The following is a 22,936-nucleotide window of genomic DNA, read 5'->3' as shown; positions in this document are numbered from 1 at the left end:
TGTTAAGTAGTTAAGTGCCTGAAAAATCGTATTTTAAGATGAATAAGTGAAAAATTCATGAACTCAAACATCAGTACTACATATATAACACAATGCCTATATCACTGAACTAAACTCACGGAGATTTTTTTAGAGGGCCAAAACTGTACTACCTTGCTTATGGTATTAAATTTTAGAAAAGCCTAACCTCAAATTTTCTTTAAACAAAAAACTCAAATTTCCTTTTAAGCTTCAAAATATATTGGGTCCCGCCCTCACCGGTAACCACCACATGTATACCCTTGAAAAAAATCTGTTGAAAACATAAAAACAATTAAGAACACCTACGAATGTGAACTTGTGTGGAGATTTAGTCCCATCCTCATTGTGCATCCGCATCAATCATGAACCGTAAACAGCTGTAAATGTAGCTAATTTAAGATCCTTGCCTCACTTGTATAAGCTGATTTTGAGGCAGTTGCAACTTTTCAATGCATAAGGCTGAATCTGAAACATGAGATATGCTTGCTATTCTGGATCTAAACACCATAAATGCAAAAACGTGCTTATCTTATTGGTATAGCTTAATAGAAGTAGAAGACAAGTTGTTAGCACATGACCAGCCAGCCAAGCACAGCTTGCCGCCATTTATTTTTTTAATCATTTTGCAAGAGAAATGGGAATTTTAAAAAATATTTGCAGCTCATATCTACAATTTCAAAGACAAAATTGGTGAATTAATACTCTAGTAATAATATTCAATCATATTAAATTAATAAACATGATACATTAACTAACAAATGTCAAGGAAACACATTGAGAAAAGCATATAGTGGCATAAAACAACATATATCAAATAAGAGTGATAAGCACGTAATCTTTCAATATAGGAAATAAATTTGCTCGAATGGGAACAGTGAGAAACATCAATGTGACACAGTTTCCTTGGATTTAAAATAATTTATAGTACAAGTTACAGTTAAATATAAATCAAAATTGCACATTGCAGATTCCCAACAATTTTCAGAGGCATGGATCAACCACAGACCATTTTGCCAATATACTAGAAAATACCAGCAGGATTAGATTTAGAAATAGATACATCTGAACGAGGTAGAACAAATTGCACCTCCATAAATTATTCTGATTTAAAAATAGAATAAAATAACAACAATCAATTATCCTCGCATCATTCATCGTGCTGGCATCCTGAGAAGTCCACTATTTGCATCCCTCTTCCAGCAACAGCAATCTGATAATGGTTCCTGCGTAAGGGACCAGCAAGTGTTAAGAGAAAGAACAATATGATATATCACCCAACCCAGTCATTCACTCCTATAATAATCACCTGCTACATGCCCTAGCAGATAACGCTTCAGGCTCTGGCACACTAACTATTAAGTGTGCACGTTCAATTAGTTTACTCTGGTGAAGATGCCAGCATCGGACCCGCTGATCAAGTCCAGTTGAAAACACCCAAGATCCATCCGTCCAGACACCTTCATAAAATAAAATAAAAGTTGATAGTCATACAAAACTGACCAAACTTTCTTTCATAAATATACTAGAAGTTCAGACATCCATACACTAGCTTCAATTTGATAAAGTGGTTCAAATGGATATGGTTCACAAGTATTATGAATACTTTATCATTTTATCATAACAAGGATCAATCCTATCGGGAATGATAGATTTAAGATTCTCAGTGGGACAAAATGCTAGATGAAGTAAATGAAAAGAATCAGTGGGAAAGCCAACAAAGCATTGTGTCAGACAAAGAAAGCCTGTCATGCCTTGCCGACTGTTCATTATTGACACACAAAAAGTAGGTAGATAGGGAAATTTAATTTCACAGAATTACCTTTCACAGAAGAGCTGTGGGCCGAAGGAAATTTCTCAGAATTTAAGAATCTGATCTCGTAGTTTCTGCTATGATTTTGAAAATTGGTGTCCTTCAAGTATTCAGGTTCAGTGACCAAATGTGCTACATCTGGGGTTAAAACCCCATAATCGATATTTATTGTTTTAGTTGATAACTCAACCACGAGATGATGAATTGACTGATCATCTCCCCCACTAACTATGCTGTACACGCAGGAACTATCATTAGTTTGCCCGGCTTTTATCTCTGAAACATGGAGACAGTTGACACCAGATTGGTGAACATTTTTCAAAAGGTGTAGAGGTTGTATTTCACATATTTCCGCTGAGGAATCATCAGCCTTAGTTTCCAACACGGGGGATGCTGTATGTCTGGTTTGAGAACAAACCATATTGTTGTCTTCAGATTTATTTGGCACTGAAGAGGTCCCATGTGTAGTAGAATTGATGCTTTCGGCCTTGTTTTTGGCTTTTGAAGTCACCTGATTGTTGCCTTGTCTTTCCTTTGATAACCCACTGCTTAAAGATCTCCTCCACCGTCTACCACCCTGACTTCCTCTCCCTGTGCGTGGTCGTTTTTGACAATCAAAAAGCTTCTCTACATCACAAACTGAAACGCTCTGCATAAAAGCTTCCACACTGTCAGTCAGGTCCCAAAATGTAACACTCCCATCAGTAGATCCGCTAATCACAATGTAAACATTTCCAACTTTGATGTTATCTGCAAAAGAAAGTTCAGACATATTAAAGCAGGGAAATAGATCAGGCAGAAAATATACGAAGAACCTCTAAATTTATTCTAGTATACATTTTAAAAGGTATGACAAAGGAACAGGACATTCATCTTAACAAATAATATCTTTCGTTTCATATACTTAGGAACAAGGTGGAGACAGGCACTAAAGAGGCTACCTATCACACTATTTTATAAGTAAACCAAAATATTGAGACAATTTCATTTTCAATTTAGGCTTTCGTGATGAGTACATCATACATTTGAGTCTTTTCATCATTAATTGTGATATTCGGTAACAGGTAAGTACCGCCTTAAATTTTGAAGAGACGAGCTTCAAGAATTCTAGTAGCATTACAATTTACAACAGAACTTCTACATCCATATGAAAAGAAGGGATTAAGTGGTTCACAGCTCTCATAACCAATCACTTAAATGGAGTGCAAGACAAACCTTTATAAGGCTTACGTAAGGGAAAGATGATATGCTGCAATGACAAAACAGGTGCCAATAAAGGAACAAGTAATGCAACGTCAAACCTGCCATCAAGTAAAAGGGAAAGAGCTATGTAAGATGTAACAAGAAATAAAAAAAAGCAGAGAAAAAGTTCATAGAATTTGATGGAAATAATTGTTAATACCATAAGCGAAAGGGTAAAATTAAAGCCCGTAACATAACTGTAGCATCTGAACAAGCAACGACAACAAAACAGACAGATATCCTGAAAAATATACAAAATAGAACTTTAGTTTCAAATTATTTGAGTTATACGGAACCAAGACGCAAATGTTAGGCATCTCCTCTAACCTGGAACCAGCACATTTAACAAGAAAAGCAGTGACTGCAAGACATCTCCAGTCATCCTCATGTTTATCTCTGACCAAGTTCATTGTCCCCCCTTCAGAAATCAGTGATCCAGCCTCAGCATCAATTTTTATTTTAGAACCATTTTCAGCAACATCAACTGCTTTCCCCACATTATTTTCTGTATATCTGTGTGTACTTGAATATTTGGTTGGCATGTCAGTGGAAAGCCACTGGAACGTCATTGAAGAAGACATGCTGGACAAAAATTGATCATCAAGTTCCTTTGCATCATGCTGATTATCAGTTCGGAAGTTAGTTTTGTTATCCAGTTTCCTGCTTTTAAGTAGCCAAGAAGTTAAGACACGCTTTGCACCCACTGATATCAGTAAAGTTGGATTATCTTTGTCCTCATCAGCAGCATTAAGTTCGCTCCTCCCATCAGGTACATTGGTTGTAGCTGATGGAATGATGTGTAGTTTCGAAACACAACAAATTGACCTTACAGCTGATCCTCCAACATGCTCACCAAGCAATTTTGACATGGACCAATTCTCAATACCTGGAGAGTACCTAAATCAAACAAACAGACACACATTAGGAGTTTATGAGGTACTCAAATGAGATCTACACGCAGCAGAGAATAATGGTTTTACCAAGTCAATCTCACAGTCCCGTCTTCACATCCAGTTGCAATCCAACTTGATTTAGAAAATGATGGACGTTTACAATAATCTCCTAGAAGCATATCTTCGTGTATAAAGCACAAGGAATGTATCTCTCTCCCATGGAATTGCATATGCAAACTTAGAGGGTATATCTTCCCAACGTTATCATTAATCCAGTGTTTATGTATATATATTATTTCATCCTGTAAAAGTTGGAATGATTTGTCAGGGATATTCAGAAAAATAAATTTGTGATAACAAAAGAACAACCACCCACAAGAAAATAGGACTGGTGTCTAATAAAAAGGTGGGTATTGGCAAAGCTTAAAAAGTAGCTACTGCTAAAATTAGAGTTGAAATTTAACACTAAAAGTGTAGCAATAATTTTAACACTTTTTCAAACTTTTCACAACACCCATGTTACTGAAGCAATAAAATAAAGGGAGATTAACAATAAGTATACGGAAAATTGTTTGTTTCAGATCCCCATGGATATGTATGGATGGAAAATTTTGAAAGCTGAAAACTGCACATATCAAGAAGGCAATCATGTTTAACTGACTTTGATTGAGGATTTGGTTGCTCTAAAGTGAAGGATGCACTTCAAAGGATTAAGTATCTGTTTCCACGGCAGATAGACGTGCGTCCACCAAAAGCTAGGATTTCTAGCTTCTTTAAATTCACGGAAAAAACAGCTCTAAACACGTCATAAATCTGGAATTATAACCATTTATTGAAAATTCATAATTTGTTATCTATGCATGTATTTTACCACAATCTCAACCGGTTTTTAAATCGACGGTTATCAACTTATAATTGCACTTTACTCTCTAAAGTACACCCCACTATAGAGGAGCCAAATCCTTTTATTTAACCGTATCCGGTCTATCCCCATTATTAGGTTTAACCAATCAAAAAGTGAGGCCTTAAAGCAATTGTATGGAATTCCTATTCAAGCCAAAACCAAATGCATATAATGACCTCAAATATAGTGAATTATAGTCGTCCCTCTAAAGAATTTTTGGAAGAGTGTAACTTTTTCAGTATGAGCAGGTGTCATATGATTTAGGATAGGTAAAGCTTACAGAAATATATATTGCTTAATTTTTGTCAATTAAGTGTTCAAAGCAAAAAGCAAACCTTAACAAAAGCAAAACAGTTCTTCATCTCTGGTACATCACCTAGAAAATAGGAATGAGGACGCCGCCAGCCACCACATGGAATTTTCACCAACTGATAACACCATATGCACATGATATCGTAGCTATAATTGTTGATGTACGCAGTAACAGATGAATACAAACTAAGCAGAGTAAAGAGAAAAAATAGTCAAAGTACCTTATTCTCATTGACTAAATTCCATACTATGAAATCTACAGATGCAAAACCTGCTGCATAGCTTCTTGATGATGTATCTTCCGAGTTGTTATCAACAGAAACATGCTCAATCGAAGACAACTCTTTCACTTGTTTCATTCCCGTAAATTGCAAATTCTGCATTTCCCCATCATATTCCAGATAGCATATACAACCATCTGCTCCAGTCTGAACATGAATAAAAGTCAACAATTGGAATTAGAGTGGAGCATATTCATAACTTTAATTGATGGATTGATATTAACTGTGCTCTTGATGTTATTGTTTGCAAAATGCTTATATCTGAATTTGAATTTGAATTTGATTGTATCCAATCTTATCTCAATTTGAAGGATGAATAGTTAAACATACTGAGCGTATCTCAATTTGATTATAACCAAGCTTAGTTACAACAACGCTGGAGACACTTGAAATCCCGTGAACACCTTTAAAATGATTTACTGGCGGTATTTTCATCTCTTGTGCAACAGATGTACCTAGCACCAGATTCTTTAGCAAAGGAAACAAAACCATATTTCCACGTAGATCTCCACACGCTAGGACCTGCAAATACATATCCAGATTCCAAATGAGATTCCCTTTTTAAATTATAAGTCAGTTAAAATTAAAAGGGCAACCCGGTGCACTAGAGCTCCCGCATATGCAGGGTCCGGGAAGGGGTCCCACCATTTGGTGTATTGTACGCAGCCTTACCCTGTTTTACACAAGAGGCTGTTTCCAGGACTTGAACCCGTGACCTTTCAGTTAAAATTAAAAGGCCAAAATTAAAAACAGTTTTAGAGCAATGACGCTGTTCCTCACAATTAGTTGTTGAACAATGTCAGGGCCGACCTTTACATAAAAGAAGTTTTTGTTAAAATGGTATTTTAATTGTGTATAAAGTCAGGTTTCATCAAAGCAACACCGAACATAACTCACCCCCAACAAGATAAAAAAGTAAAAAGGGAGAAGATGAATACCTCTTCCTCCAAGCATGCATCCAAACACATTATCCGCATTCCATAACTTGATATGAATTCTGCTGCATGTGACACAATATCCCTCATGGATTTCTGACTATTAGATTGTGAAGGGTCAGGCAACCTCCAGAGTTTCAATCCTCCTCTGGGGTCAGTTGTAAAGACATACCTACATGATTGTGTCACCAAAGAATGGCAAAAATACATTCACTTAATTAGTTTGAAACAAAGTTGTTGAAGTTATAGTGTTTAGATAAAGTGTGTAGAAAAAGATGAATAACTTGATTAAGGTTTGATATGATTGATGATACACTAAACTATAACAATTATTTATAATAATACAAGACTGCAAATCCTATTTAAATAGGGAAACAAATAATGATAATAATAAAGAAATATGGAAACTAGTTTTAAGAGATAGTCTAAGATACTATGCTAAACACTAAGCCTATTTTTCAATTTTCAAATTTGACCCAAATTTTGTCACATTTATATAAGTAGCTGAAAAATGTTAACAATGAAATTTTTTATTACTCTATCCAAAAAAATAGATTTAGAAATGAAGGCAAATTAATTGAATAATTTCAACTGCGTAGAATTCTAAACTCTCTAAAATTTCCAATTACGCCATCCAAACACACTCTTAGAGAATCGGGTTGATATCAAGATATTATAATTACTAGCGAAAAGACGGGCACTCATGTGGCCGTCTTTCCGCTCTTTTTATTGCGCTAACGTTTGAAAGTTATGAACGGTGTTTTTTTTATGAAATTTTGATTAAAACTAAAAAGATAAATATTTGTTGCTTTCAAGTTATAACAACCAAACTAACAATATAACAAAAAAATATAATCTAAATTCTTTTTCTTAATGACACCAACAACAATCTTTATTACAAAAAAAGTTGTTTAAGGGTACAATTGGGATAATGAAAAAGTAAGTATAAATATACTCATCTAGTTTGTTACACTTTTTAAATGATAAAGAAAAAAAAAAACAGACATATATATATTCGCGTCGTGTCTGTTACATTTTTTTTAATATTTAAATTTATTCTTATCTATTTGTTATATGTGTTATTTATATTGAAAATTGAGGGCATTTTTGGAAAGAGAAAAAGTCAGCCAAAAATAGCTCAAAGGGGTTATTTTCTTTATATATATTATAGATATTCTAACAAAAGCAAAAGAAATAATAATAATAATAATAATAATAGTAATGATAATAATAATAATAATAATAATAATTATTATTATTATTATTATTATTATTATTATTATTATTATTATTATTATTATTATTATTACAACAACAACAATATCAATAATAAATAGCAGTAATATAATAAATTGAATGGGGTAAACTATAAAAGAGAAGAAAACACTAGGATCTCCCATTTGATTGCGCCGCATAATATATCGCTAACAAACTATTGATGATTATGCTTAACTTGGTATAATCTTGATGGCTAGTTAACCAAATGAGAAATACTAATATGCACGACAATTTTTTTCGTTGAATTAGCACGAAGGTCATTTAATCTGGCTCTCTTAATTTTTTTTTTGAAGCAAAATGACCCATTAAATTAATGATGCACTTTTCCAAAAAGAAATCACAAATTAAGTATCCTGTGGTGGTGAATTGTGCATCTCCAAATCATATACTGAGTGTGTTTTTCTTGTCTAATACTACCGGTATTTATCTTATTTTTTTGACTAAAGATAGTATTTATTTTATCTTATTTTATTACTATAATGCTTTAGAATTTGTATCATGATGAATAAAAAGCAAACTGGTGTTTTGACACATTTGTTTTTACAAAGCAAATTGCATGTAAATTACTGTCGTGCTTGTCGTGTGGGAAGGGATGTCGTGCTGTATAGCACGGCTCTAACCAAATAGAGAGAGATGACTTGAACTACACTAGCAATAGGTCTATTTTTTTTCCCCAGGAGTCTCATAATGGTGTGGATAACAACGGAGATCTTTCATGAATTATACACATTTTGATAGTGAGGACAGGACAGTTATCAGGCAGTGGGTAAAAAAGAATTGGTTGACACAGCATCGACTTGCACAACTTATCTATGTGTGGCTTAAGCTCAAAGCATCTTGTAAATAAGTAGATGCTATTATCGAAAGATAAGATAAGGCAATTCATTACCTGGATCCCAAAGATTTGCACCAATAAGTACCCAATAGCTGCCTCTCCATTTCAGCTTGCCAAGTAAAGCTCAATCTAACTGTAGGAGCACAATCATTGTTAGTAACTACAACAACTGTCATATTTCCTTTACCATCTCCAATGGCAATCCAATCCTCATCACCACATCCTTGTTCAAATGAGTCCTTGGACAATAAATCCATGCAGATAATTTGTGCCCCGTTGCTGACCTGGACAAGCTGATTCCAACGAGCACCTCCAGCCTCACATAATTTAGCATGGTAGAGATAACCGTGATTGGTAGCAACAAAAAGAGAATCCTGAGATGAAAAACGCAAACAACGAACATATTCACTCTTGCTGCAACAAATAAGGAGGCAAAAAGGCCAGTCAACATGGATATGGCAAACACAACTGACTTAGATAATGGCATCTCAAAATCAATTAAAAAGTTTGTAATGTTACAGGGCATCCAAAGTGAGCTAATCAAATTTAATTATCCTACCTGTCTGTCAATCCAATATGCTCCAACATATTAGGGATGCAAATGGAAAACATCTCTGTTCTTCCGGGGGATAATTGTGCTGCTGCCAAACCCCTGGACAGACAAGAATGAGGCCTATGCACCTTGATAGCAGAGTCAAACCCAGCAGTTATAAGAAGTGACAAATTTGGGTCATACAAACATCTCCATATACCCCTACCTCTGTACATAGAAACCAATACACATTTCATTAAAAAGACATGAAAATAAGATTTGATGTCAAAAGCCTAACAGAGAAAACAACTTGAGTAGCACACACATTATGACTCTTGTAATGCAGTACCACACAATAATTAGAAGATATAAAACAAATAGAGAAGTTCATTTTATTCAACTTGCGAGTAATCACTCTTTTAATCATCTTTAACATTCAGAAAGGATAGAATTCAAACATCTATTTGTAAGAAACCCCGTCATTTAAACCTCATACAGCAAAATTAAAGCGAATCAAAAGAACCAATAACATTAAGAAATGATATATTTTTGAGTCAGGTCTTTTAAGGGGGGGTAAACATAAGGTTGATTATATAAAATACAATTTACAAGTCCAAGAGACTCAAGATAACATATTTATAGCAATTGTTTCCTGTAGATACTAAGTTCACATGATTTCAAAACTCGAGAAGTCCAGACAATAAATTATAGCCAATGTTTATTCGATCAGATCCACAGAACTTCAATTAATCGACAAATAGAAATTTAATACTGAACAATCAATAATCCATATCTAGAACTTACATGTGCTCTCTAATGACTTGCAGCTGTTCACCATCAATTCCCCATATACGACATGTACAATCCTCACTGACAGTGACAATAAACTGCACAAAAAATAATTAGAAAAGGGATATTGCAATTGCATGAATTAACAATATAAATTGATAATTAAGCAGAAAATTGAACACAGTACAAGTACAGTTTTAATGTTGTCAAATACATTTCAAACGATGTTTTCGTAACTAGTTTTATATTATACACTGAAATTGTGGTTAATTTTAAATACTGATAAATTTGTAATATTGAATTGAAGACAATTTACCATATTTTGAAGAACGAATTTATCAATTACAAAACATATATTTATTATTTATAGTAACAAAACAGTCATGAGATAAATAGAAATGCATTAATGTGTACGTTTATTTTTATATGTGAAGACTATAAACTACCGGTGAAAAGAAAATAATTGATAATATCAACACGTGAACGATACTATGATTTAAGTTAGCAGCACATGGATGTCTTAAGAAATATTACTGCACATTTCAACATTTATGCAGTGTCTCGGTGATAATTAAAGTTAGAGATTGCAAAATGCAAGTGATCCAACAAAATAGAAGTGGCTAAGCCACTTATCTTGATGAAAGCAGCACCAATAAGGGAGATAATTAGCATTAAAAATCTGGTCTTGGCGATAAGATCTGTCTATAGAGAGGCTTTTAACTAAAAAAAACGATATAGTTTTCTAACAAACTTAAAAAATATCTATAAAAGTATACTATATAATGATTTACCCATTTTTGTTGGGTGGTAAAAGAGCACAGCATGATATGATGAACAAAAACTTAAAAGAGTTAAAATAACATCAGAAACTATTTTTTTAGGATTAAGTTTTTCATAAGCATGAAATGAATGGCTTACATGATCAGAAATACAACAATCCCAAACTCGAGCATTATGTCCAAATAAGACAAGGGCAATGGGATCATTGTACAATGAATCTTCCCTTTCAGTAGGAACAGCCCATACACGTGCGCTGCATTATAAAAGTTATCATGGCATGTATTGTTAGATGAATATAAATATGTGATAATTGATACAATAGGATTTGAAAATCTAACTCACCTACGGTCATCAGAAACAGACAGAAGTTTAGATCCACAAGACGACCATGCTATTCGGAAGATTGAACCTTCATGTCCCACAAGTTTACATACGTGAACAGCCTCATACATATTATCTTTTAGTGAGCTGCAATTAGATCCCTGACGGTCATGGTCTTCTGGAGTTGTTGAAGATTTATCATGTTGAGGGGATACTTTCCAAACGACAATCTGCCCGAACCAAACTCTTTAAAGTAATTAAACGAAAATCGGAAGGTGGACACATTAAACAACAGATCAGAAAGAAATTTTTACAAGGATGATATAAAGTATAATAGCTAAAATACAATGATTATGCGTAGAAACTAAAGGTAGAGTTTTGGTAAAGCATATAGATACAATGTGCAGAAAATAGATCCTTAATGCATGAACTTAAACAGAGGGGAAAAAAAAAACAATGTAGTGTCGTATTATGTGTACAACAGTAATTATGTCGTATTCCACCAAGATGATAATTGTGATTAACTTGAACTGCTTTAGTATTTCTGAAGTGTGGTTTTAAAAGTCGGCGGAAGTCAAAAATTATTCTGGGGATGATCAGAGACGGACTTGAAGCAGAATGTTGAAAACAAATTCAATGCGATATCAAGCTCAAAAATGAACAAACATCAAGTATCAGACGATTCCTTACCTCGTTAAATATTGTACCGGATGCAATACGGAGAACTTCAAGATTGTGACCCCATAACCGCATTGAGTACAAAAGGCATCGTACTATGATCCCATCCAATGACAAATAGTTACTCATTAGATATAGAAGAATATTTTAAGAAAAAATGAAACCAATGCCATGCAGTAAAATTGAAACCAACCTGGTGATTGAACCTTAAGAACCGCATTAGAATTGGAAATGTCCCATATGCAAACTGAATTGTCACTACATCCTATAGCAAGAAAATCACTCTCCACATTCGAACAAGGTAAACAGCCCTACTACCAAGTGGCAAGTCGCAAGCAACAAAAAAAATCAATAAATAAAACTTACAAACACAAGTTAGAACGAAAGAAGCATTCATTATTCAGAACATAAATGAAATTTTGACAACAATTTTAAATGGTTAACGCAGTTTAAATATGTGCTTAATTACATTCAGTAGATAGCTAAAGAACATAAGTTATAACAAGATGTTGCAATTAATCAATCATTCACCGAATGTAATTAATCATAAGCAAACAAATCATCCACCGAATGTAACTAAACATGTATTTGAATTGCGTTAATCATCCAAATTATTCTCTTATTTTGACAGCTCATACAGAAATGTAAATATGAGTGAATATTATTCACCTTGAGGAAGCAAACATCCAAAACCCAATGACCAAACTTGGGCAACAAATGGATCAATGTTAACTGTGGACTCCCAAAATCGTCATTTTCAAACGAAAACCGAAACATTTTCACTCTTTTCTCTCCAAACACTACAATCACAGATTCAAAACTAGAAGCAATCCCGTGCACACGAATTCCATCGAAAACCGAAAACGATTTCATTATCTTCCCAAATTCTAAGTCGTACAACAAAATCTCCGAACCCAAACCTAAAATTATGAAGCAAATGAATGAGAATAATCGATTGTTGAATTGAAATTGAAGTGAAATTTGAAGTAGAAGAAAACGAGATACCGGCTAGTAGAAGAGGAAGAGAGTGATTGGGAAGATGAAGAAAGCAGAGAGCTGAGATGTCGCCAAGGTAAGGGCCACGATGCAGAAGCCATTCGGTTAAGCGTCGGTCTTCTTCCGTCGCCATTGCTGCTTCTTTTTCACTTCAACGATACCACTGAACTGAAGAGCGAGGAAGTAGGGTTTAACAAAATATTTAACTCAACTATTTTAGGTTCTTTAGTGCAATTTCTTGCTTCTTTGGGGATAAAAAGGTTACGTCACTTTTTACATATACACCCTATAACTTTAATAAATTGACCAGAGTACCCAATCTCACACCTTCCTTCGTGACTAGTTTATACAATTTCGAAACAAAAAGTTATTCAATCTAAAATATCACACCTTATGTGTAGAGAAGTGTTAATTGAACATCACAATTTTGACGACGGTCTTTCATTGTTTAATTGATGTATTCAGTCTAAAATATATACCATATATATCAACTCTTCAATGAATGTAAAAAGTCAATTGTTTCTTATAAACATATAAATCATTCATGTCTAGTTTTAAGTGACATATGTATCACATTCGAATAAATGACAGATTATTTTTAATTTAATCCATTAGGTCATCCACATATGCCATTGGTGGTTTAGAAATCTATTTGAAAAGCACTTCTCTAGGTCCCTATTCTACATTTGCATTTTGGACATTATCCATACACACTATCAATTAGACTATAACAATAAATATAGATTGTCATTTTAAAATATCCACTCATTGATAGTAAAGAAAGAAAGAAAAAAAAACATGTTCACAGTCTCAAAAGTAAACACATAATCATAAAAAGCAGCCACATTGAATGGAAATTCAACACTTAAACATATAATTTATGTACCTATCATCGGCCACAAATGACTCATAAATCGAACCATATAATGTGGTCTTGTATCTTGAAGAAACCAATTTAAATATGACAATTATAGCATATGGTCTTTAAGTACCTACAAAACAATTAATAGTACTTTCTAGGTACCCATTGTGATTTGGGTCCTTGTGAGTTAATTCCTTTCTTTACCCAAATAAATTCACCATAAGGAACACCAAATGTTTCTTATGTAGCAAGTATTTGGAGTATGACCTTTTGTGTTGCAATAAAAACATGTTAAATAATGATGTGAATCAAAATTATTTTCATTGGAGAAATTATTCTTAACATTTGAATTATTTTTCTTAAAGGAATTGTTGGAATAATTTCTTCCTTTAGGATAAATTCTTTGATTCACATTCTTGAAAGAATTAACAACATGCATTTTCTTTGTTTCTATACTATTGGAAATTGTGCTTGCTTTAACAAAGACCGTTTTATTTGTGCTTGGTTTATTAAAACTTGAAAAACCAATTCCGATTTTATTATTTGAATATCTTTGTTTACTAAGCACTTCTTCCAAACTATTGTATCCTTTTTCAAAATTTTTGATCACTTGTTTTAATTCAACAATTTTTGTTTCATTTTCTTTACATTTATTACATGAAGAACTTTTAACCTTTTCTAATTCTACTTGTGCATCAAAAGCTTTTCTTTCAAGAGATACAATTTGTTTCTTTTGCTTTGCACAAGTTTTAGAAAGATTAATACATTCTTCATACAATTCATTAAATGCATTTTGCAATTCTTCATGAGAAGGTTTATCATTAATTTCAGAATCACTAACCTCATTTTCTTCATCATCAGAATGATGAGACGCCATTAGTGTCATGTTTGCACATTCTTCATTTTCTACATGTGTTGTTTCCAAAGTGTCCCATACTTCTTTGGCCGTTTTGCATTTAGAAATTCTGAAAAACTCAACCATCCCAAGAGAGGATTGAAGAATGTTCTTCGCCTTTTTGTCAAATAACACTTTCTTGCGGTCATCATCATCCCATGATGTTTGTGGTTTGACACTAGTCACACCATTCACAATTGTAGTGGGAACATAAGGACCATTCTTGACAGCATCCCAAATTTCTTCATCTTGGCTTCTAGATACGTTGTCATCCTAATTTTCCAGAAATCATAATGATCTCCGGTGAAACATGGTGGTCGGTTGACATCGAAACCTTCTCCTAAAAATAGTTTTGCGGAAGCCATATTCCTGGATCAAAAGGAGCAAGTTACCTTAACTCCTCTGATACCAATTGTAAGTTCAGATTGTAACCTAAGAGGGGGGGTGAATTAGGTTTCTAGGAATATTGGTTAATTTTTCAGAGTTTAGCGTTCTTGATAATTTTCCGGTAAATAATGATGAAGGTATAAATGCGGAAAAATAAAAGAGCAGGGGAAGAAGAAAAGACACAAGAGAATTTATAGTGGTTCCCCTCTAAACCTTAGGGTCAGTCCACTCCCTTCACACCCCGCGAAGGAATTCACTATGTTAGAATCTTTGTTACAAGCAATCTCACCCCAAGACCCCCTAACAATCTTTCTAACATAAACACAAGAAAGAAACCCTCTCTCTTGATTACAACACAAACACCAAACACTTTTGGTGGACTTTGAATCTTCCCGAATCAAAAAACCTTTTACAACAATCACAAGATAGCACCCTCACTATCTTAAACAATAATTCTCACCAACAAGTAATTGAAGAATAACAAATGTATGGTTGTATATCTTTATCAATATCACTCTAACAAATGGACTTAGTGCTCAGAAAACTTTTTAATGAATGTTAAAGTGTAGACAAAGTTTTCCAAACAATTTGAATGAAAGTTTGAAAGCAAGTGATATTGAAAATGTCAATTGAGATAATGAAAGTAGTTGTGTGTAAATTGCTTTGATTCTCAATTGAATTTATAGAGGCTAAAAAGATGTTTATGAAACAATGCTATTTTTTCAAAAAGAGTTATCAATGAATAGAAACATATTTGAATGGCACCTATTCATAAAAATGAGTATGAAATGCTTTTTGAAAAAATTGTCGTTGTACAATTAAAATGGTCCGTTAAAAATCAATTATGCCATATTTACACTCTTTGGCTCATGATCAATTAGCATGTTAATTATTTGTATGTGAAAAGATCAGTTAGCATGTAAAAAGAAAATACGTTGCAAAAAGTGACCGTTGGCATTTGAACTTAATTTTGCCAAAATACATGTCCCCTCGACAGTTAACTGCCGAGGAATTAAAAATCCGGCTGCAGTTAACTACCGAAGAAAACCTCGGTAGTTAACTACCGAGGAATGATACTGGTGTTTTTCGGCTATCTTCTTCCCCCTCAAAGCAAGCATGGTCATTCATGATAGGCCCCACAAAGCTTAAAAATTAATTCTCAACCATATCACTTGTGAATTCCATTTCAACACAAACAAGAATTTAGATATATATAATAATAAGCTTACACCACAACAAAATCGTTACTTCTACGGTTGAATTTGTTTTAATTTTTTTTTTTTACTTTTATAAAAAAACATGATATGAAGATTCATTTTCTTAATGGCAGTTGTTAATCGAAGCAAGCATGGTGAAATTAACACAACAAACGTGTACGTGGATCTAAAATTGATAAACTTCATCATCATCCATTTGCGTCGAAGACATTAATAACTTGAAGATAGTAGAAACAACACAATACTTGACCAAGGCTAAGATGAGTTAGTCTCCTACAAAAGCAAGCTTATAATATAAACCAGTTTTTGTGGTTGTGAAAGAAAAAAGACAAAAAAAAGGGATTGAAGTGGAAGAAGAAGAAGAAGAAGAAAGAGAAGGGTCTGTTTTCCTCGGTAGTTAACTACCGAGATTTTTATAATATTGTTTTCCTCGGCAGTTAACTACCGAGGAATTCCTCGGCAGTTAACTACAGCCAGATTTTTAAATCCTCGGTACTTAACTGTCGAGGGGGCAAAACCGTATTTTACATGTGTGTCCCAGCCTTCTCAAATGTGTGAACAGCAATTTTCCTAAGAAAGAGGGGAAAAAGAGAATGGAAAAATATGAGTTTCAGTGAGAAGCAAGAGATTCTGGTGAATGGTTCGTGGGAATCCGTCAAACAAAATCTTCCTCACTGTAGTGTTTTGTTCTACACTTTGTAAGATTTCTTTTAAAGTGCTTTGGTTTTGTGTTTGCTTATTCTTTTATTCTTTATTTTAATTAAAAATGAATGGGGTAAATTAACGTGAGTATTTTTTATTGCTTTAATTAAATTAAATAGTATTTTGGAGAAAGCACCTACTGCAAAAATATGTTCTCTTTTTTAAAGGACTCGGCTGAAGCACCTACTGCAAAAATATGTTCTCTTTTTTAAAGGACTCGGCTGGAGTACAAGATAGTCCAAAACTTCAAGCTCATGTTGAAAAAGTTTTTGGAATGGTATGTGCAATCTAACACCAATTAATTTCCTTTTTATTTTTTATTCTTCAACAACAATTTTGTAATACATGTCATAATATGACCCAAAGAATTACATAGAAAGAGTTTACTAATGCAAATAATGTTTATGTTTTGAATGATGGAACTTAATATTTGCTCATACAGGTGCCCGTAGAACCTTTTCATCATATTATTAGGATACTTCTATGTTAATATTAGCTTGTCAGGTTGGCTTAAGTAACTCCTCTTCAAAAAAATTGAGTTAAGTAACTCAGACATGTATATGTTGGCTCCTAGCATTAAATATTAGACAATTGACGGTAAAACAACCTTGGAGATACAAGGTTGATTCAGTGGCTAGATGGAGAGTTCAGAAATGGATGTCGATGGTTCGATTTTCATTCTTCGAATAATATTAACTATTACTAACAAAATTAGTATTGACATTTTATTTTACTTTTTTGTCAAATAGACCTAACTTTAAAAATTGTAATACCTAGAGAATTCAATTCATGTCATTAAACACACAAAGGACCCACAAATTTCACAACAATATTGAGAGACAGAAAGTTTAATGAAATATATAGATTAATTTGAATGCAACGGTACCGTAAACTGTTTCTACACATGCATCCAATCAAATTACTCTATAATGTCACTTTTTAGGTTGGCTTTTAAAATATCTCTACTACTATCTACTTGACATGATTTGATTGGATGCACGTGTAAAAAAGTTTTACACGATCGGTGTATAAAAATTTATCTCATTTAAAAGATGAATTAATTGTTTTCTTCTTGATAATGTACGATCACATTATAGTACTAGAAATAATATAAATTTTATTGGTATTTTTAATTCTATTTTTTTATCAGTATGACGATTGTGTCATAAGACATGTATTTATGATTTTTGAACCATAGGTGCGTGATTCAGCTGCACGACTTCGAGCAAAAGGAGAAGTAGTTTTGGGAGATGCTACATTGGGTGTTGTTCATATTCAAAAGGGAGTTGTTGATCCACATTTTGTGGTATGCTAATATTATGCAAAATTTTATGCATCCATTTTCAAACGAAAAACAACAAATTTATATTAAAAAATATTCATCTAAAAAAAATGTTTTCAATACATCTTTTTTAACCTTGTTCAAATAAATATGGGAAATGTTATCTTGTGCCCTCAAGGCACAAGTTAAGAAGCCAAAGATAGAAATATTTTGTTGGAAATTGTGCATTCAATATTCTTGAAATTTGAAATCTTATCTTTTCAAGACAAAATTTATTATTTAATTCCATTTTTAGATTCTTAACATGTGCCCTGAGGGCACAAGTTAACACTACCCAATAAATATATATCTATTCTATATATAAAAGTTGTCCCAAGCAGTCATTGTTGCCCTAATTTCACCGTTGCCCTAATGCTTATAATTACTAATTTACCCTAACCAAAAATTTAATTATTTTAGCCCTAATTAAACCTAAACCCTAATGACTAAAATTCCTGTTTTACCCTAACCTATTTAATTAAGAGATAAATTTAAAAATCGTATTACTCCTATTACTACTATTTGTCTCTTCTCACAATTCCTCACTCTCTCTCTGCTATTTCCAGAACCCCAATTCTCTCTCAGCCGCAGGGTTTTGAATAGCTTCCGCCGCATCCCCCAATTTCTCATTCTTCCTTTATGTTCATTATGTCTAAATCAAGCAAGAAATCCGCTACCAAAGCATGCTTTTTTCATCAATCTATTGTTAATTTAAGGTTTTGTTGTTGTTTGTTGTAATTTGCTGATTTTTTGTTTGCTTTTGATTTGTTTATAGGTTGATGCTGCTCCTGTTGTTGTTTCTCCAGTGAAGTCTGGAAAGAAAGGTACCAGTACCCCCTTTACTTTTCTGATTCGATTTTTAGCTTAAAGATGATTTTTAACTGTTTTTGATTTGAATTTTATTTGATTTGATTCATGGGTTTTAGCTTTGAACTGTTGGTTTTGATTAAAGATGATATTTTTACTTGGTTTAATTTGAATTTTATTGTTTTTGATTCATGGGTTTTAACTTTTTAAGTGTTATTAATTTCTATAGCTCATAGAGTCATCTATATGATTTTTTTGTTCTGTGTTTTTTAATTTATTTTTGAAACTTGGTTTTTTAAAGATATTATTTTTGCTTTGTTTTAGTTGAATTTCATTAGTTTTGATTCATGAGTTTTGAGAGTCGATTATTTTTTCTGTCCATCGAGACATTTATACGATTTACTGGTGTTTTATGTTATGAAGTTAGGTTCTACATGTATTATTGTGTGTTAATGTTAGTATAGATCTTGATTGGTCAAACTGATTTCTCGGAAAGATGAAGCTTGGTTCTCCCCCAATTTTGTCTGATGTTATTATGTTGTATTTTCTGATGTTGATTATATAGGCTTGAACCGAATTAACCAAAATCTAGAAGCTTGGTTCTCCTTCAATATTATTTGATGTTCTGATATTGATCATGTTGTGCAATGTTATAGAGTTGTTGATTAGTTGAACTGATTTTAAAGTGAATTTTTTTTCTTTGATTATTTTTTTATGTTCTGATGTCGGTTTTCTTATTGGGCTATTTTCACTTTGATATAGGCAAGAGGCAGGCTGAGGAAGAAGTCAAGGCAGTGAGTGCAAAGAAGCAAGGGGTAGAAGAGGTTGCCGCCAAGCAAAAGGCGTTGAAGGTAGTCAAGAAGGAGGAAAGTAGTTTGGAGGAATCCTCTGAGGAATCTGAGGATGAGGTATTATATTTCACTGCATATGCTTTAACGCATTTCGAATTAACCCTATTAACCCTATTTTTTTGTTGAAACAAATTGGACCTAATCTCCTATTTCCCTATTAACCCTATTTTTTTGTTGAAACAGATCGGACCTAATCTCCTATTTCCACCTAATCTCCTATTTCCCTATTAACCATATTTTTTTTGTTGAAACAAATCGGCCACATCACACCTAATCTCCTATTTTCTTGAACAAAACAAATCGGCCCTATCTATTATTTACGGCTCACTCCTAAATCCAATTCAATCCTATTTTCGCTCCTAACAAATTCCCTCCTTCAAAAAAAAAAAACCTAACAAATTCCTATAAGTGTGTTGCAGCTTTTCCAATTCGTGTGCATTAATTAAGGGATGATTTAATCAAAATTTGTTAGGCTTCCCATTTTTGCGATTGCAAAATTCAAATTCCCTTCTAATATTAACCACGACCCAGACTCCAACTCCCCACAAATTTAGCTGTTTCCAAAGTACTTTCACGTATCAAATCTTCCAAAGCACTTTCACATATCAATTCTCCTTCTCACTATAAATGCGTACCATACAGAATTGAATAAAACACATCCTTATTTATCCCTTCAATCATTCATTCAGAGAATTTCTCCCTTCAGAATATCAAGTGGTAATATTGAAATGTTGTTGTCGTATCACTGCTTAACTGGTATGTCTGATGCTATGGTCTGATTTTTGCGTATGTTTTCATGCTTAAAGATGTTTTGTAACACTTTTTATTTTCACTGTATTGATGCAACAGGTCCTTTGGTTAATAATCCAGATTCATATAATGGAGTGTTTGCTGCTCCATCTTTTTGCTTTATTTTCAGTTGTTGAATCAAACATTTGATTCTTCAGTTTTTGCTTTTCAATGTAATGAAGTATCAGTCTTGCTAAATTCTCTTCATAATTTTAATCTAAGCATCCGGATTTTATTCTCTTCCCAATTTGGACTTTCTTTTTTTACGGCATCTGTATCTTATTTTCTTAATCTTGATTTTACAATTTCTCCAATTCTTCATTGTTGCAGTTTTACTACGATGTCGATGTTATGATCTTTTTCCGTGTTCATTTTCTTTCAATTAAACGTAAGTATGCATTCGTTTTTCTTCATTCCTTCCATATAATGCCGTATTAGCTTTGTTTAGTCTTTCCCTAAGTGAAACAAATAAATAATTTATTGAGGGATTTAAGTGTCTTCTTTTATTTTGTTTCAGCATTTATGTGTGCACAACTCAAATAGTACCTCTCTTGAAGTAAAAATCATATGCAGTTGCAGGTCCTCACAATGCAACACAACAATTGCTAATGTTATTGGTGGGTGAATAAGAGTTTAGTCTCTTCATTTGGTAAGGAGAGTTTATCAATATAACTTTCGTTTGCAATATTTAAGATTATAACTCAGAAAATATACATTGATTTGATTTTCACTTTGTGGAAACTTCTAGCAGGTGGTGAAAAGTGATCATGCTATATTTTATAGAAATTATATAGACTTAACTACAAGGGATTTGTTTCTGTCTTTTAGTTGGTTAACAATGTTTTTGTCCCGCATTTTGTTCTCTTAGATGTTACACTTTTTAGTTGTTAACATTTGATGCCTTCTTTATCTTAATTTATATCAATCGATGGAAATGTGACAACATAATATATTTAGTGTATAAAACGTAGGACATGCTTCGACAGAGGGTATGAATATGAATCAGGCATTTAGCTGCATGTGTGAATGTTAACTATAACATAATCTTTCATTGTTTTATATTCAAATAATATTTTTGAGATTTATTTATCTTGATAATCCTCTTTATTGTCTTCACTCTTTTCTAATCTGCTTTGCTGATTTGTTGTTTTATAGTCATAATAACATTTTTTTAATCTATTTATTTTTTATTAGAGGCTTTATGAATGGCAATACCAGTTCTATAGATAACACTTATCCGTAGAGCTGGTCTTCATGGACACACATCAGTTCTCATCATAGCCATACAAATAGAATGATCCCTTTGAAAAATTCTTGATATTTTGGAGGATATAATGCAAAAATTTTGTTGATTAGTTTGAAAAATTGTAAGCTAAATAAAACAAATATTGTTGTTAATTCTTCTTTTTTGCTCACTGTGTTTAGCATTTCATTACAGGAAAACAATTTACATAGAATTCCTTAAGGTGCCTAAAGGAAATATAAAGGTCTTCTATTTTGTTTGTGGATTGAGATAATGCAAAAGTTTCAGTTGTTTCTAAGCGTTATTGAAAGTTAAGGATATTTGATTTTTTTTCTCAACCTACAGAAAACTGGTGTTTTTGTCTTATATGAGGAAAGTCCTGTGCATGGGCCTACTATTCAACTTATGGTGCTTTTGACACAAAAACAATACAACAAGAGGAATTGTGATTTTGAAGGCTAAAAATGTTTTTTTTTGGGTCCTTTGAGAATAGTTGATTTTTGTTTTGAAGGTTTATTATTGTTATTTAGTTATGAGTGGTTTTCATGTAACATAGGTTTTTGGAATCAAGTAGTGACCAATTTGTATAATGTCGATTCTATTTGCACTTGCAAATTTTTTAATTAAGTTTAAATGATTACAATGAAGTGAACCAATTGTAATTTTGATATGTGAAGGATTGGAAATAGAATTTTAGATCCATGTTGTTGTCTAATTTTTATTTTTTAATATTCGTTTGTTTCAACTAAACGATTTCATTTCATCTCATACTTCTTTATTTTTTGAACTTGCGTAAGTAAAATGTATAATACTCTTCATCTTTTATTTATTTTAGGATCTTTTTTACCATTACTCATTCTTATATATTATAGTCGAAATGACCCGTGCGACGCACGGGTCTAAAGTCTAGTCTTTTCTAACATTTATCTATTGTCTATGAGTAAATCCGCTAAAAAAATATTTTTGTTGTTTCAAAGGTGGTTAAAGGAGCATTGCTAAAAACGATAAAAGAAGCAGCAAGAGACAAATGGAGCGAGGAATTGAGTATTGCATGGGAAGTAGCTTATGATGCATTGGCATCAACAATTAAGAAAGCAATGAGTTGAAATTTGAAATTACAATCAATATTATAAATAAGTTTGAAAATGACATGTCACCATAGCTTGTTAAACAAGTTTCTATAATAAATGTTATTTAAAAGAATTGCCTAATACTTCAACTATATTTTTCTCATGTGTTTGGATACACGCCCCTT

At 32.8% G+C, this 22,936-nt stretch overlaps 1 protein-coding gene, 1 long non-coding RNA gene and 1 pseudogene across 6 annotated transcripts; 2 read left to right on the top strand and 1 right to left on the bottom strand.

Moving 5' to 3' along the window:
* Window positions 1-899: 899 nt before the first annotated feature.
* LOC146911171 (Transducin family protein / WD-40 repeat family protein) lies at window positions 900-12,777 on the bottom strand. Of its 3 annotated transcripts, none has more exons than XM_085722634.1 (20): window positions 12,617-12,777; window positions 12,281-12,531; window positions 11,805-11,922; window positions 11,624-11,706; window positions 10,955-11,179; window positions 10,751-10,865; window positions 9,848-9,930; window positions 9,071-9,271; window positions 8,566-8,925; window positions 6,402-6,570; window positions 5,794-5,985; window positions 5,404-5,610; window positions 5,206-5,298; window positions 4,054-4,268; window positions 3,401-3,970; window positions 3,234-3,314; window positions 3,047-3,132; window positions 1,841-2,581; window positions 1,328-1,478; window positions 900-1,244 (listed from the first exon to the last, which is right to left on the bottom strand). In XM_085722634.1, exons 3-20 carry the CDS (start codon window positions 11,829-11,831, stop codon window positions 1,169-1,171), a joined length of 3,675 nt encoding a protein of 1,224 aa, XP_085578760.1. In that variant the 5' UTR covers window positions 11,832-11,922; window positions 12,281-12,531; window positions 12,617-12,777; the 3' UTR covers window positions 900-1,168. The 3 variants fall into 3 exon arrangements, with proteins under 3 accessions (XP_085578760.1, XP_085578759.1, XP_085578761.1); XM_085722633.1 differs by having other exon boundaries at window positions 10,955-11,163; XM_085722635.1 differs by lacking the exon at window positions 12,617-12,777 and having other exon boundaries at window positions 11,805-11,925; window positions 12,281-12,421.
* A 3,715-nt stretch (window positions 12,778-16,492) lies between these two features.
* On the top strand, window positions 16,493-22,914 carry LOC146911169 (leghemoglobin-1-like; annotated as a pseudogene). Its single transcript, XR_015017498.1, has 5 exons — window positions 16,493-16,666; window positions 16,790-16,868; window positions 16,904-16,947; window positions 17,869-17,976; window positions 22,659-22,914. The product of XR_015017498.1 is annotated as a leghemoglobin-1-like (transcript).
* Window positions 19,821-22,396, top strand: LOC146911170 (uncharacterized). 2 transcript variants are annotated; one of them, XR_015017500.1, is made up of 4 exons: window positions 19,821-20,405; window positions 20,499-20,826; window positions 21,012-21,087; window positions 21,877-22,396. It is a non-coding gene; the product is annotated as an uncharacterized LOC146911170 (long non-coding RNA). The 2 variants fall into 2 exon arrangements; XR_015017499.1 differs by having other exon boundaries at window positions 19,821-20,826.
* Window positions 22,915-22,936: the final 22 nt, after the last annotated feature.

Source organism: Medicago sativa, chromosome 7, assembly GCF_051527215.1.
Source record: "Medicago sativa cultivar Bolivia chromosome 7, Bolivia_mono, whole genome shotgun sequence".
In the NCBI taxonomy this organism is placed as follows: Eukaryota; Viridiplantae; Streptophyta; class Magnoliopsida; order Fabales; family Fabaceae; genus Medicago; species Medicago sativa.
Note: the sequence above shows the minus strand (reverse complement) of the source record. Positions and strands in the feature narration are given on the sequence as shown.

What these genes read in the sequence shown, in the direction of transcription:
- LOC146911171 (XM_085722633.1), bottom strand. Translation starts at nt 12,740, where the DNA reads ATGGCGACGGAAGAAGACCGACGCTTAACCGAATGGCTTCTGCATCGT. An exon ending in ATGCATGCTTGGAGGAAGAG is followed by an intron (nt 5,986 to 6,401) that starts GTATTCATCTTC and finishes ATGTATTTGCAG; the next exon opens with GTCCTAGCGTGTGGAGATCT. An exon ending in CTTACGTAAGCCTTATAAAG is followed by an intron (nt 2,582 to 3,046) that starts GTTTGTCTTGCA and finishes TTTCTTTTGCAG; the next exon opens with ATAACATCAAAGTTGGAAAT.